This window comes from Poecilia mexicana, unplaced genomic scaffold (assembly GCF_051168715.1).
Source record: "Poecilia mexicana isolate PSO_F unplaced genomic scaffold, ASM5116871v1 scaffold_15, whole genome shotgun sequence".
NCBI lineage: Eukaryota > Metazoa > Chordata > Actinopteri > Cyprinodontiformes > Poeciliidae > Poecilia > Poecilia mexicana.
This window is the reverse complement of record NW_028263384.1, coordinates 14,584,298-14,599,104: the sequence shown is the minus strand read 5'-3', so window position 1 is coordinate 14,599,104 and position 14,807 is coordinate 14,584,298. Positions and strand designations below refer to the sequence as shown.

The window sequence follows — 14,807 nt, the reverse complement described above, 5'->3', positions numbered from 1 at the left end:
TCACACAAAAAATGTAAGTGTTGTTCGGCACTTTAGTTCACAAATGCTGGTGCAGATTGAGAAAGATGAAGTAATTAGAGGCTTTAAACCAGATAGGCAACTATCTGTTCTGCTACATATAAATAAGTCATAATTAGAAACTAGCCAACACCAAAGGTTTAGGTTACAAACACTCACTGCAACACACATACTTTGTTATTACCACTTTGGTGTTAACATTTGATATGACCACATCCTGTCCTGTGCTCTCCCTGTGATGTAGCCTTCGCAATTCAGCCGTGTTAAAATGAACAATTTATTCTCCTGCTGTGACTAATTCTTGGATGATTTAAGGAGATGTTCATGAATGGGGAGTAGGTCTTGTTCAAACATTTAAAGGGATCATGTGAATGCCTTTTTAGGAACTTTTCAGATAATCTTTTCTTTATATGGCGAATGGAAACAGGAAGAACTGTGCCAGCAATTATTCTCCTGTATGACACACTGAGGATCACGTTCGACTATGTCAGAAGAGTTAGGCATAATCACCAAATTGACAATAATTTAACCTACTATAATATATTTGCTTAATACACTGCTTTTCTTTAATGTTAGGAAATTACTCTGATTAAAAACACTGTTGTTTTGTTTTCAGAAAGTGTTTTACATGTAAGGATCAATGGTGGTGGTGCACTTCCTTCTTCCTCCATTTCCTGTGTAAATAATTACAGGCTTCTGTCTAAATCCCTGGCAAAAGTGACAACCGATTTAAGGTAAGTAAAATGTCATTTGGATAAAACACAGTGATGTTTCTAAGACCGGAGTTGTTTCTAAAGAGCTTAAGTGCACTTTGGTCTTGGTCGCCCTCTGACAGACTGTGGGATTCCCTTTAAGACACTCTAATCAGTATTTATAGTCTCAGAACAGTTTGAAGTCTCATAAAATCGTATTATTATAAAGCAGCATAAAGTTTTGGAGATCAAATTTGATCTTAAACATCAACTAATTTCGATTTGCTCGAAGTAAGAACGCCATTAGGGCACGACACTGTACTTAAACCAACCCCTCTTATTTCACAAATGTTTTACTTTCCACAATATAGTTGCTATTTTACTGGTAAACACATCTTTCCTGCAGAGACAACAGTTAAACCCAATTAATTTGGGGCTAAATCTCTTCTGCAATACATTTTATGAAATGATGGAGAGCAAGAATGAGGTTATCATGAGACATTTAATAATAAAACAAATATTCACATTTTCTTTACATGGTTTCATATAAAACAATATATTTTAATATATTTATATATCACATATTTACAAAACATGCAGCACCATGTTTTTTATAATACTGGTGTTGACTTAAAATTCAGTGGGACAAATAAGTGCCACCTACAGGATATTATTTACACTACAGTAATTTACTGCAATAACAGTGGCTCAAAGTTCCATAAAAGAGAAACAAAAGCAGCTCTGCCACTGACGACACGAATCGATTCCCCAAATCCTTCTGGAATGTCACTTCCTGATTTCAGATTCTTCACCTGTTGACGAGGAACCGGAGACGCTGGTCTCACAATTTTGTGTCCCTGCGGGTGTCTCGTTTTTCCAGGATTCATGTCCATCCTTCCGGGTGATGTGTTGGTGTCAGCAAATTTAGCAGGAAAGAATGTCTCAGGTGGAGGGTGTCTTGTGCGTGTGTGTGTGTGCATATGAGTGTGTGTCAGCATCTTTTGGTAAACACAAGATTGGAAGTGGAGGATTTGTCAGTGTCTGCAGAGTCTGCACTGATTTATCGATGTGTGTCGTTGTGTGTGAGTTTTCTATGCCCCTCTGGGTCTATGTGCCTGTGCGGTTGTGTCAGCGTCTCTGACAGGTGTGTAAGTTCCGGGCTGCAGTCCTGCTGACACCGTGGTCTCGGCTGACACCGTGGTCTCGGCTGACTCCGTGGTCTCGGCTGACTCCGTGGTCTCGGCTGACTCCGTGGTCCCGCTCTCCTTTCTCTGCCCGGCACACCAGGCCGTCGCCGCAGTCGCAGCGCTGGAACAGCTCCAAGCCATGATTGCCTTTCCTGCGGTGGCGTGTGCACACCTGGCCCTCTGTCAGCACAGGCTTGCAGATGCGGGACCAGAAGTGCCTGGCACAGCACAGACCCTCGGAGCAGTCTGTGGATCTCAGACATGCATCACCCTCCTGGCCTGGAGACAGGGACAGAATTGACATTTGTTACATATAACACTTCTGAAAACATCCTGTTGACTCTGTGACACGAGGCTGGTCTGACAGGTAACACACCTTTGACAGCGTTCGGTTGGAAGCCAGAGGCTGTGGGTGTCCTCTTTCCTTGATGCTCCATGGTGTTGTTGTGTTTATTCCAGCCAGGGGTGACAGATAAGTCTGAGCTTTGAATGTCATTTACCTGACAAACACCTTGAAGAGGACAGCAAATGAGAGTGTTAAAGAACTGTTTGCGACAGAAGGTGACACATGGAAAGTTTGAATGATAAACATGTAAAGTGAGCGCAGAGAAAACTCAAAACTACGTGAATCAGATGGATCACAGAAATGATCACATATCTGACGTCTGCTCACCATTGATGCAGCGGTTTCCTGCGCAACACATGGAGTCCCTCACACAGCGCTTCCGGCACTTACGGCACGGCAGACAAACACCCCGGGCGTCGTTGCAGAACTCATCACCTCCGCAGTCTTCGTCATCTGTGCAAGCACCTGACTGCTGCAGCATAAAAAAAAAATAAAAAAAAAGTTAATTAAAAAAGCCTAGCATGTTTTTACGCATGGTTTTGACTGTTACCCATACTAGAGTTAGTTTACCTGCAAGGTGTCAGAGGGTAATTTGTGTCCCATGCCACCAGGCGGTGAGGTGCGCGGACTTGGACTGACGGTGTCTGCACCTTTCCCCGCAGCGGGTAAGGTTTTAATCGCGTTGGAATTCATCAGGACTGCTCCCGCGTAAACGTCTCCGCAGTATCCAAACAGAAAGAGCTGCACAGCCAAAATATGGTGCGCAAGGGGCATCTGCATGATACTTCTCTTCAATTCTTTAACAAACATAGAGAAAGAACGAAAAAAAAAAAGATATCCCTTATGTTATGCTGAGTAGTAAAAAGTGACAAAGTCCAAACGGCGTGGGTATCCCAAAGTTTCCCAGACAGTTTCGGCACGATGCTCGGATGCCTCCTGACTCAAAAAAGTCCTGGGGTGATCTCTTTATACATGTAGACCTGTTTGTCTTCCCGCCCCTCGCTGTGCACAACAAAGGCGGAGGGGGAGGAATTTCAAACAGAGCCCCACTGTACGGAAATAGCCATCCTTTGCACAGGACTACATTTCGCGGTGTTTGTGGAAAGATAATGACCCGCAGAGTCTGTCTGAATACCCATCAGCGGCGCGCAGGGGACATTCAGCAACACCCCTAGATTCCACACGAAATTATCAGACTTTAGAGTCAACAACAAAATCACTATTGGATATCTGATCTATTTGTCTTTTAAATACACAAACTGAACAACATTTTTTTTTAAGTTTTGGCTGGTATTATCCGTCCTCTTTGCAAATAAAGTATCCCATTTTTTGCACCTTTAAATTTTCTATACTTTTATAGCGTTTGTTGAGATTATAAAAAATAAATCACCTTTCAGTTGGTAAAATCGTAAGTATTTTCTTAACATAAAAATGTAAAACTAACAAAGAAAAAACCTTTCATCTATCATTTCAACAGCAGCCATAAGCAATCTTTATGACGGTCCAAACATACTGGCTCATTTGATTCTTCCAGCCTCTTTGACATCCAAGATGACTCTAAAGTACCCTTTGGCACTTTCAGGACCAAAGTGATTGAAGTTTCTTTGGTCGATTAACCACTTCATTTGATCCTTCTGATTTGCCAAAAGGTGACAATTATCCACCAAAGTGTGCTTGATTACACCAGCGGCGGACATCAATGTGTTTAGGATATGCGGGGCATTATGGGGTGTGAATAGTTTGCCGAATTAACGGACTTCCGTAGGGGAGGCCTTCAAGGAGTGACTGGCACTTTGAGATTAAAGGCGACTCTGATCTGCCCCTGTTGGGCTCCAGCATCGCGACAGATGTCAATGAAGAGAGGATTTGTATTCAACAATATACAAAGGATGGATGGATGGATGGGTGGATGGATGGATGGATAGATAGATAGATAGATAGATAGATAGATAGATAGATAGATAGATAGATAGATAGATAGATAGATAGATAGATAGATAGATGTGCTCTTGATAAAAATGTGTGTGAGCGAACCAATCGGACTGCCTGTGCGTGCATGCGTTTGTGTGAGCACGCATAGTCGTCCTTGGACATCTGACAAACACGCAGTACTTTGCGCGTCTGAATTGGTGCATATCTTTTGAAGTGGCGCTTTTATCTCCACCTTACTAAATGTTAGAGCAGGTAAGATGGAGGTCCTTTGATGCAGTAGATCCCCTTTGATCTCCTATAAGTGTCACCCTGTTGTTATGACCGAAGCCAATTCCCTGACCCACCTCTCGCCCCCCACCTCTAAACGGATTTCTGTTGTTCGAAAAACATCGAGCTGAATCATTTCCACTTACCTCTAAACTGCATGTCATTAACTCCAGGACTGATTATTACAGTTCGCAGAAGACCCTGGCTCTTTACCTAAAGGATTTTTTTCTGGCCAGCCGCTCCCTCATGTGGCAGCTTCGGCAAACTGCAAAGCAAGACTAGGCATGACATTATGATCACCTGACTGATAAGAGTTTGGTTTACTCTTTTCAATCATCCACTCAGCCAGAATGTTTTTATATAGTACCATATGTTTTAAACAAATGACCACATGTCTTGGAATGAATTTATTCTAAAAAGCAGAAAAGCACAACACTGCATCAAGGAAATAAAAATAAATGATCACGGTAAATTTAAGTTGTGAGGAGGGATCTGTAACTATGAAGTCCCATACACCACAAAGTGTTAATGTGTTCTTTCAATCTCCCTTGTCCCCTGTTAATTTTTCCTGCTTCTAAGGTATCAACTTTAAGGACAAAATGTTGGCTTTGAATTAAACCCCACCAACTAAAAGGTTTCATGATGATATTAAGCACTTGTATCCACTTCTGTCTTGTTCTTATCCCTAATCAGTTAAGACAAAAACTACAATAGACAAGCATGACTCAAAAGCATTGTTTTTGTTGTTGTTGTTTTTTACTCTCTCTCTCTATATATTTTTTAAAAAATCTGACATGTGGCACTCTGCAAAAGTAAACAACAGCAAAAAATAACACAGGGCTGATAGAAGGCATTTGAGAACAAAAATAAAACTCCTCGGGATTGGAGAGAGGTGAGAAACATAAGGCTTTGTGATAAACATAAACAAAAGCATACATAAAATCTTTATATACACATTCCCATTCTTTTTTCATCACCCAAGAAATAATGATTTAAATGACCTTGACTTTTTATTAGGAAAGACAGATATTTCAGTTCTAATAAGCAACAAACTACAGGTTGAAATTGTGTGTTATTCATTGAAAACTGCAAATCATTCTTGCCCTCTCCGATTGTTAAGATTTCATGGCTGTAACAGGTGATGGGTGGATCTTCTGGATTACGATTAATGCTCACTGGTGTTTCATATCAGGCCATAAGTGGTTGATTTCTTCAGATCACAGAAGATCACAGAAGATAAGAAGAGAAAAGCATGTCATTGCAGCCAAGTCAGGTATTTTTTTTTAATTAGTGTCTTCATAAAATAAATTAAATATCATAAACAGGAAATGTATTTCATTTATCAACTGTAAGCCTTAAAACAATTGTATTCTCTCCTTGGGTACTAAGTGTTGTTTTTTTTTATAACAAAGGGTGAAACATAGCAGTCTAAGAGGACGTATGTTTCTGAGGTGTATATGTGTTCATGCAGCATTGCAAAGGTCATGTGATGTTTATTCTATATGCCATTGACGTAAGGCACTTACAATCTGTTTGACTTTAAATTCAGTTGTTTTCTTAGTGTAGAGAGGAGAAACTTGTTGGGTGACCAGTGGGGGATTGTGACTGCTGAGTCTTAATGAAATGAGTGTTACCAAAACAAATATGAATAGGTTTGTTCACATATTTGAAAAAGATGTGTAAAAAACCATAATATATACGTATTTGCTTTTACAGTAACATAATTTTACAATATGAAAATTACAAAAAAATTCAACTTTTAATTTGATTGGTGGGAAGTCCATGTTAGGAAGTACTTGCTTTTGAAAAAAATTACAGGAGGCACAGATGTTGGTAATACTAAACGTATTTTAAAAGAAAAGATAACTATAACTTAAAAAAATAAACTCATACTTGTATTTTTTAAAGTTGATTGTGAGATATACAACCTTCTAATTCATAAACCGTAACTTTTTATATGAAAAAAATATAGTACACAAACCAAGTAGAGAATGTGAGTGTCCCTGGTCTATATTACCACAATAAATAGTAAACAGGCAGGTGAAAAAAGTCAAGTTCTCCTGTTAGTGAATTGCTACAAAGAGCCCCATATTTGGGACCTTGGGTAATATTTTCTTGGACATCGAGATTCAGTATTACATGAACAAACATTTTGAATGGTTTTAGTGTGAAACAAGAAATGAATATGATGAAAAACACATTATACCCACCGTAAAATATAGTGGCAGGTATGTTAAGCTGTGGACCTGTTTGATTTTTAGAGAGCATGGCATTACCAACTCTTTGAAATTCCAGAATATCTTAAATAAACATCTGGTGGACTCTGCAGGAAAACTGAAACAGATTTTCTTAGTATATTTTAGGAGCCAGAGCACGTGGCAACTACAACCGAGATAATTCCCAGACAAAAGGTACCATCTTCCATTGCTAACGCAACCTCCAAACCTGAACTTTATAGAAAAAATTTGGGATGAGCTGAAGAGAAGAAGGCATAGGAGAGGATCCAGAACTCTAAACAATCAAGATATATTGTGCAAAGGGGAAACTGTAGCCTTGGGAAATGTTATTAGAGAAGTCCAACTATTGTCTCAATGGATGAAGCGGTTTGTATAATGAAATAGTAACTGGAGTGCAAACAGTTGTACTAAAAACAACTAACTCTTAATGTTTTTTTATACTGACTAAATGAAGTCAAATTAAAAGTTTATTCTTTTGTAATTTTTTGAAAACTTTAATTAAAGAATAATTTATTTTAAGGCATTTACACATCTTTGTCAGGAGTGCTGACAAACGTATCTGGTTCTCTACTGTTGAATTGTCCTTAAAGGCATTATGAAGCTGGCTGAAAGAGAAAGTTTGGTCAAATTTAGTTTGGCGAGATGGTTGAATCTGGGTAAGGAGAGATTGTCAAATTTGACTCATTTTAGTTAAAATTACATTTAGCACAATGCAACATGGTGTCAAGATCTTCACTCAAGTTTGAAAACTTACACAAGTCTCCATTTCTCTAAAGCATGACATCAATTACATCACAAAGTAATCTGGCACGAAAAAAAAAAAGAGGGAGAAAGAATCACAGTACAAAACCATAAACAGTACTGTCATCTCAACATTGCTGATCATAATTCACCAACAGCACCAAAGACACTGAAACCAGGTTCACAGTTATTTCAGAGCTGTACAAGAGCAAACGGGGAACATCGGGGTTCGGTAAGCGGCGGTAAGGATTTCAATGGATTTAAAAACAAAAAGCAGAATGTAACTGTGAAGCACAATAAAACGACGACAAAGAATTTGACTCATACTAAGGTTTAAAACAGACTTATAACCGTTCAGTTAATGGTCTTAAGTGCATAATGACACCACACTGCTTCATGGAGATGCTAGCCGAGCTGTCATATGTGCAGATGTGTTTGATTCATTAAGCTTTAAGCAGGGCACTTAAAGAGTCGTGACTCTTTCCACTGAATGCACAGCGTTTGTGCTTTTCAAGGTAGATAAAACTCATAGGAAGTGTACCAAGCGTTTTGTTTATGTCCATGTATGACAATGTAACTGGTATATTCAAACACTATGTGCCACACATAGCTTAATGTTATGTAGGTATGCTAAATAGGGAGAGAATAGTTGACATTCAGGTTAGTCTTGAGCACTTGATAACTGGAAACCATAGTGTGTACATCTGTGGAAAGTATCATAGATTGTTGCGAGTAGCTGCGAGTCACAAACCAGGCAGCAGCTGCAGCAACATCCCGAAGTCCAGTGAACAGATCTGCAGAGACAGACTTTGTAAATAAAATTGACAAACATTTCTCTGTTTCTGAGCAACTTTTGGCTGTTTTCGCCCTCCTGTTAACCGCAGAATTCAAACCTAGTTAAGTTACCACACATTCATACATCCAATAAACACCTTCCCCTGTTGCAGGGGAAAACCTGGCTCCAGTATCAGCCTAACTTGTATGTGTGTGTAAATGTCTGAGTATCCCTGTGCTTCCTTTACCTATAAACTTGAGTATAAGACAACACTGAGGAAGTGCTACAGCAGTCCCAATATAAATGCTTTATCCAGAGCCACAGTGAAATAAAGGCATATCGGTGACCCAGAGGGTTTGCCATCCATCTCCATTTCCATATCTTCTCTTTCATTTTTAATGCAGTTTCTTTTTCTACAAACAACTATGTCCTCCGAGTTGGCTTCCAAGCCATTGAAAGCCTACAAAAGAAGAGTTTCTTTTGGTTTTAAGTGGAGAGAGGTGAACTTCAAAAGTCGACGTCCCAGCCAGAGGTGTCGTCGGGAGGCGGGTCCTCGTTGTCCTCAGGGAAGCTGTCGAAGTTACTTGTGTCGACTGCTGATGTGACCTTATCGGGACAGAAGAACAAAAAGCATTTCACATGAAAGCAACAACACATTCAGCAGATCTTGATTATACGAGGCTGCGTGAGACGACAAGCGAGGGACTGAGGAAAATGCTTTAATGAGAATTAATGTCAGCAGTGTGCACTCACATTAGGGATAATAGGAGGCGTCAATGTCCCCTTTTTTAAACCTTCCCAATTAAAGCCCTCAAACCATCTGAAAGAAAATCAGCAAGAAGCTATCAGAAAGGAGAACGACAGAAACTGCAAAAGGAAGTCTGTTATGAAAGTTTTGCTCACTTGTGCTTTTGGATGTCTTTGACACCGTTTTTCAAGTTTCCAAGTCTTTCACAAGGATTATCCCTAAAGTGAAAACAGGTAAAGACTAAGCATTTAAACTAAAAAATCAAACAAGGGCAAATAAAAACCATTTGAGGCACAAACTCTTACCTGCATAGCTTTTTGATTAGATTGGCAGCGTTTTTGGTGATTTTCTTTGGAAATTCAATCATATCGATGCCTCTCAGGATAATGTTGTAGGTTTTCATTGGATCAGGGCCGGAGAAAGGTGGACTATATAACAGAGGCCAGCATTAGTTTTGCGTAAGAAGTATATCAAAAAAAGCAGTTTTTTTTTTTTTACTCCAAATTTACATTTTTGTGTTTACATGAATAGTTTCCAACATAACTTTGCATAGGCTCATCAGATTAAAGGTATCAAATCACAATCTTTAAGCAGATATCCAGCATACAGTTCATTTTCCCATACTTCTATTTTCAAAATTGGTTTCTTTATTGGTCTGATGTAATAGTTTAATTTTAAATTTGTTTTCATTAGCTGTAAGTGTAAACTCCTAACAACTAACAGAAATAATGGCCCATAAAAAATCTCTGTGTTCAATTTTTACTTTTTATTTATTTTGGCTTGCCAATAATTGGCAAGCCAAAAAACCAAAAGTTTAATTTTATTTTTAATTAATGAACATAGCATAAACTAGGCATTTACATCTTGCATACTTGGCATGTCATTGCCTCTACTCCTATTATAAATAAATAATAGTTCATATTTTTTGTTAACTAGAGTTCTTAAAGAGATGTCAAAGTCAGTTAAAATTGGCATTAAGCAGGACAAAGCTTCACCAAATCTACAGAAATATCTGCATGAACAAAACAGACAAACATGACCAGGCTTGTATGTACCTGCCAGTCAAGAGCTCAAACATCAAGATTCCAAGAGACCAATAGTCGGCTGAAATGTCATGGCCTTTGTTCAGGATAATCTCCGGTGCTACGTACTCCGGTGTCCCGCAGAAGGTCCAGGTTTTCTTCCCGAAGCCAATTTTTTTGGCAAAGCCAAAGTCCACCTAAAGAGAAGATGAAAAAGTTATCAGAAACTAGAATTAATCAGAGTAAATAATATTTATTGCCAGGTATTCCAAAGCAGTATCACTGCTACTTTTCACAGCATTAAAACAAAACAACATGGGGCATTTTGTGAATAATATTAGTATCTTTTGAAGATATTTATTAGAGTAATCTGGTGGAAATTTTACAAATGTATTAAATCCACATTTCATCTTATTCAATTTTGTGGTCATTTTCCACTTTAAGAGAAGGTCCACATTTCCTTCAATATTAATTTGGAAAAACTTGATATTTCTCCAGTTTATATAACATACATGTCTTAAAAAAAGACAAATGTTGGCAGACATTAAATATTGATTTCTTACCAGTTTGGCATAACCCCTGTGGTCCAATATAAGATTCTCTGGTTTCAGGTCTCTGTAGATGATTCCTTTGGAATGCAGATAAGCAAAAGCTTCCACTACACAAGCTGTGTAAAACCTGGTGGTTGAGTCCTCAAAGGAACCCCTAAGAAAACAGCAGGACAGCAAAGCTAAATGGTGATCGACATGAGTGACAATGCCGTTTTTCCTCAGACACCAACGAGAAAAGGTTTGCAAACAAAATCCCTGTTGCAGAATTAAAAAAAAAAAACAACAACAACAACTAAGGGTTTCTAAACATTGCACTTTGTCACCGATTCTGCGTTCATGTATGATCCAGCTAAACTACTTGGATGGGGTGTGAAAAGGTTCTCACCGGTCCCGAAGTATGGTCCACAGTTCCCCGCCTAAACATGCTTCCATCAACATGTAGAGGTATTTGCTGTCTTTGAATGTTCTATACAGTCTGGAAAATATAATACAACAGTCGATATCTACAATATTCAGAAATATCCCATTTACAATTAACAATCCAGTTCTACTGCGCTAGGATGACATATTTTCATACGTTAATTTAAATTACATTTTTTTATGGATGTTCTGAAATGAAAATACACTCCATACATAATCCATGATGGCCCTCAAACGGTCAAATGATTATTAGCTCAATTTATCAGAAAGCGTTTCAGAGTGAGTGATTCATCATCACAGACATCTGCAAAGTATAAGTACTGCAATTAAAATGGCATTGCTGCAACACTGTAGTATCCCTGGTGTCAACTGAGTGTAAGTGGTGCCTATCTGCAGTATGTGAATGTTAGAGTTGAAGAGTACAGAAAGTTTGCACACGCCCAAAAAAGTCCTTAGTTACTACAGAATATTTGTAAGAAGGAAATGCTGTTTATTTACCCAAGACATTGCATTTTCCAGTGCCACTAAAATACACTAAAGATGTCAAATTGTATAAAGAAGAAGTGGGTACTGAATCATCAGCTCTACTGAAGCAACTTTACAATCCCTCCCTCACTTTTATGAGGAGTCAACAATGGTTAAACTAGGCACTGCTAAACCTGAACATCTGTAGCAGCATCATGCCGAGTGGGGTCCACGGAGTTTTGTACTCAAACAAATACATTTCCAGCTCCAAGTAAACAATGGCAAATCAAACTTGTGCAATTTTGTTTTAATAAACTGCATCGCCTTAAAAAGGTTGCTCATGTTATACCTGACAATAAAGTCAGAGTGAGCCTCTTGCATAATGAGCTTCTCAGACCGAATGTGCTCCTGCTGTCTTGTGTCAACAATGTGTCGTTTCTTCAAGATCTTCATGGCAAAAGTCTTGTTCTCATCACTCTTTAGCTGAACCTGTGGCCAAAAGAATTGAGGAACGGTCAATTCTTGGTGTTAGTATGGATGTCCGTCCTTTGTGTTCACACTACAACACGCTATTCCATACCAGCTCAACACGTCCGAAGCCCCCGACCCCGAGGGTGTCTATGATGTTGAAGTCGGCCAGATTGAGATTGAAGAAAAATGCATTTTCTGCTTCGTACCTGTTGCGGCAGAGAAAAGGGGAGGAAAGAAAACATTGGAGAAGGATTAGAGACAAGTTGAAGGATGAAAGAACATATAATCCACTATCAACAACCTGAGGAAAAAAAAAATATCCGTTTCTCCCTGAGCTAATTTGTTTGCAAATCTTAGAGGATTAGAATCACAGTAATCTATCAAGGATGTTATTGAGGATGTGGAGTGGATAAATACTAACACATGAACAGGATGTGTTTGAGCTTAGTCCTCTGGCAAATTGCTTCGACCTCCGCTTGAACACAGACTAAGTGTCCCCAGCCCGTCCCCATTCTCTACAGGAAAGAACAAACTCGAATATGTGTCGCACAAGCCTCCCGTTTCTCATTTAGCACTGGAGACATGCTTTGGCTCCGCCACTGAACATCACAATATGCCACTGATGACCCGAACGCGCTGGCAGCAGAGATTGTTTCCACGTGTCCGAGCCTTATCCCCCAAACGCTCCCTGATTTCTCAGGCTATGGCTTGATCCAGACAGAGTTTCATCAGCTCAGTTTCTGGATCAGTGAGCATAGGACTGGCCTCCTGGGTCACTTAGAGCAGACTATCACCTCAGTGTCAGGGTTTTATTATTATTATTTTTGTTGTTGTTTTTTTTTTTTTACCATAAAAACAGCCTGACAGTTGTGCGATTGATGAGGATTAAAAAATACCCACTAGGAAGATTTGATTGGATTGCTCAGACAGGTTTGTTTGTGGAGCTGTAGAGATTAGTAATACTATTTACTTAAGAGTGACTTTATTGAAAGCAGATACTTCAAATGTGCATTGCGGCAGCAGCACGTGTTGGCAGGTAGTTAAGTATGGTGTTTCTCAGAAAACATACCAGGTTACCAGGAGACTCACGTTGTATTTGTGTCTATGTATGCACTATTACTATCGTGTGACATTCCCATGCGAGCCTTCTACCCCCTGCTCCCCTCATCTAGGGTGTCCCAGATAACACTGCAAGTCAAAAAATAAATAAAACATTCATCTATAAGAGAAGAAAATAACGGAGTAAATTACAGCCCCTTGAAAAGTACTCATATCATTGAATTTTAAAAAAAGTTTTACTATGTAATATCCCAAAAATTGTTGTATTTTATTAGGATTTTATGAGAGCAATACACAAAGCATAACTGCTAAGTGGAAGGAAAAAATGCATAGTTTTCTTGTATGAATTTGTGCCGTCGTAGCACGTCCATTTAGGTCAGTGCATTAGATCCACCTTATGTCACTGTGACAAGCCTACTGGGTTATCTGGAAATATACCGAGGGCCCTTGTCCAGCTGTGTGGTTTTTGAAAATCCAAAGCATTTACTGGTAATAGCATTATTTGTCCAGCAGATAGCAGCACTTCTACTTATGAATTCACAGATCAAGAGCCTGAAGAAACACACAAAAAAAGCAACTCAAAGCTCATCCATTAAAATAACTAAACATAATCACTTCTTAACAAAATTTGTCCATTGTAGCCTTTTTGAGTGAAGTGTAGTTAATTTCCATTGTTTCCAAATTAATAGACTATTCATTAATCATTAGTCTCCCACTCTGCATATATATTAAATTCTTAAAAGGCTTTCCATAAAAAGAGATGCGATCACACAGGAACCGTTTGTTGTGTAAAACCAAGACAACATATCTCTTAAATAAACATACAGTACTGCCAAATTTCAGAAATTGCATTTGTGAGCAAACCCCGTGGGGCTAGAACAGCACCACAACCAAAAATAAAATTAAAGACAAACAAAGCTCAGTGGGATCAAGACCTGTCAAGCAATCCTGGTTACTGTCACAGTTTAAAGGTCCATTACGTGAAACAAAAACAACATGTTACTTATTAATGTTACCTGGAAAGTCCATTACTGAAACCCTTTGTACTGGGGTTTCATTACAGGTCAAGTGGGACCCTAGTGGGCGATAATCTGTATTACTGAACGGATGAGGTCATAAAGATGACGTAATCCCCATGGTGAGTTGGTGAGAGGATTTTTATGTGTAATGTGTGTGTGTGTGTGTGTGTGTGTGTGTGTGTGTGTGCCACTATTATCCTTATTTATTTTGTTTTTGTACTTTTTGGACCAGCCTAACAGGAAAAAGAGCAAGAAGAAAGCAGTTTTGACCTTAAAGCTTAAATGCCAGTTTTGCTTAAAACTATACACTGTTCACTGCACTTTAATGGTTGAATAGCTGACAGAGGCAGGGCTGAGTCATATGCTGTCATATACACAACGCAAAAGTATTTTTACCACTTGAACCTGAGTGCGTTTTACAACAACAACAACCCTCTGTATATTTTTGGGGAGTTTACATGATAAAGCAACACAAAGTAGTCAATAACTGAGAAGTAGAAGGAAACACATCTTTTACAACAATGCTTTAAAAAAGTAAAAATCTGTGATGTGTGGCTTGCGTACATATTCCCTCAGTCAATACTTTGTAGAGCCATTTTCCTCTAACAGCCTTAGAGAAGTAGATACAAGAGGTTTTTGCCTGTTCTTTAATGTAAAACAGCCCAGGCTCAGTTAGTCTGGATGGAGAGCAACAGCTCTAAAAGAATGTCACAGATGGATTTAGAGCTGGATGTTGATCAGGCATTTCTAACATATAAAAATGTTTTAATCTGAACAAGTCCATTATCAAGCCTTTCGCAGCTTCGAATAGTTCTTCCTTCAAGATGGGCCGGTATATATTTCCATCCAGCTTCCTA

General features: G+C 38.9%; 2 protein-coding genes across 4 annotated transcripts in view; both read right to left on the bottom strand.

The window, feature by feature from the left end:
- Nucleotides 1-1,193: 1,193 nt before the first annotated feature.
- On the bottom strand, nt 1,194-3,368 carry LOC106915467 (dickkopf-related protein 1-like). Of its 2 annotated transcripts, none has more exons than XM_014983078.2 (4): nt 2,814-3,368; nt 2,571-2,712; nt 2,274-2,408; nt 1,194-2,176 (listed from the first exon to the last, which is right to left on the bottom strand). In XM_014983078.2, the coding sequence occupies exons 1-4, from the start codon at nt 3,051-3,053 to the stop codon at nt 1,839-1,841; spliced, it is 855 nt and encodes a 284-aa protein (XP_014838564.1). In that variant the 5' UTR covers nt 3,054-3,368; the 3' UTR covers nt 1,194-1,838. The 2 variants fall into 2 exon arrangements, with proteins under 2 accessions (XP_014838564.1, XP_014838563.1); XM_014983077.2 differs by having other exon boundaries at nt 2,571-2,715; nt 2,814-3,362.
- Nucleotides 3,369-4,836: 1,468 nt separating this feature from the next.
- The window catches only part of LOC106915466 (cGMP-dependent protein kinase 1), a 95,219-nt gene continuing 85,248 nt past the window's right edge, over nt 4,837-14,807 (bottom strand). For both annotated transcript variants that reach the window (XM_088013519.1, XM_088013518.1), the window contains exons 10-18: nt 11,982-12,078; nt 11,751-11,890; nt 10,902-10,991; nt 10,529-10,670; nt 9,999-10,162; nt 9,249-9,371; nt 9,099-9,161; nt 8,949-9,015; nt 4,837-8,801 (exon numbers count right to left, since the gene is read on the bottom strand). In XM_088013519.1, coding sequence (XP_087869645.1) covers nt 8,703-8,801; nt 8,949-9,015; nt 9,099-9,161; nt 9,249-9,371; nt 9,999-10,162; nt 10,529-10,670; nt 10,902-10,991; nt 11,751-11,890; nt 11,982-12,078 — 985 coding nt within the window. In that variant the 3' untranslated portion in view covers nt 4,837-8,702. The remainder of the gene's footprint in view (nt 8,802-8,948; nt 9,016-9,098; nt 9,162-9,248; nt 9,372-9,998; nt 10,163-10,528; nt 10,671-10,901; nt 10,992-11,750; nt 11,891-11,981; nt 12,079-14,807) is intronic.

What these genes read in the sequence shown, in the direction of transcription:
- LOC106915467 (XM_014983077.2), bottom strand. Translation starts at nt 3,053, where the DNA reads ATGTTTGTTAAAGAATTGAAGAGAAGTATCATGCAGATGCCCCTTGCG. An exon ending in AGGAAACCGCTGCATCAATG is followed by an intron (nt 2,409 to 2,570) that starts GTGAGCAGACGT and finishes GTCCTCTTCAAG; the next exon opens with GTGTTTGTCAGGTAAATGAC. An exon ending in CCAACCGAACGCTGTCAAAG is followed by an intron (nt 2,177 to 2,273) that starts GTGTGTTACCTG and finishes CCCTGTCTCCAG; the next exon opens with GCCAGGAGGGTGATGCATGT.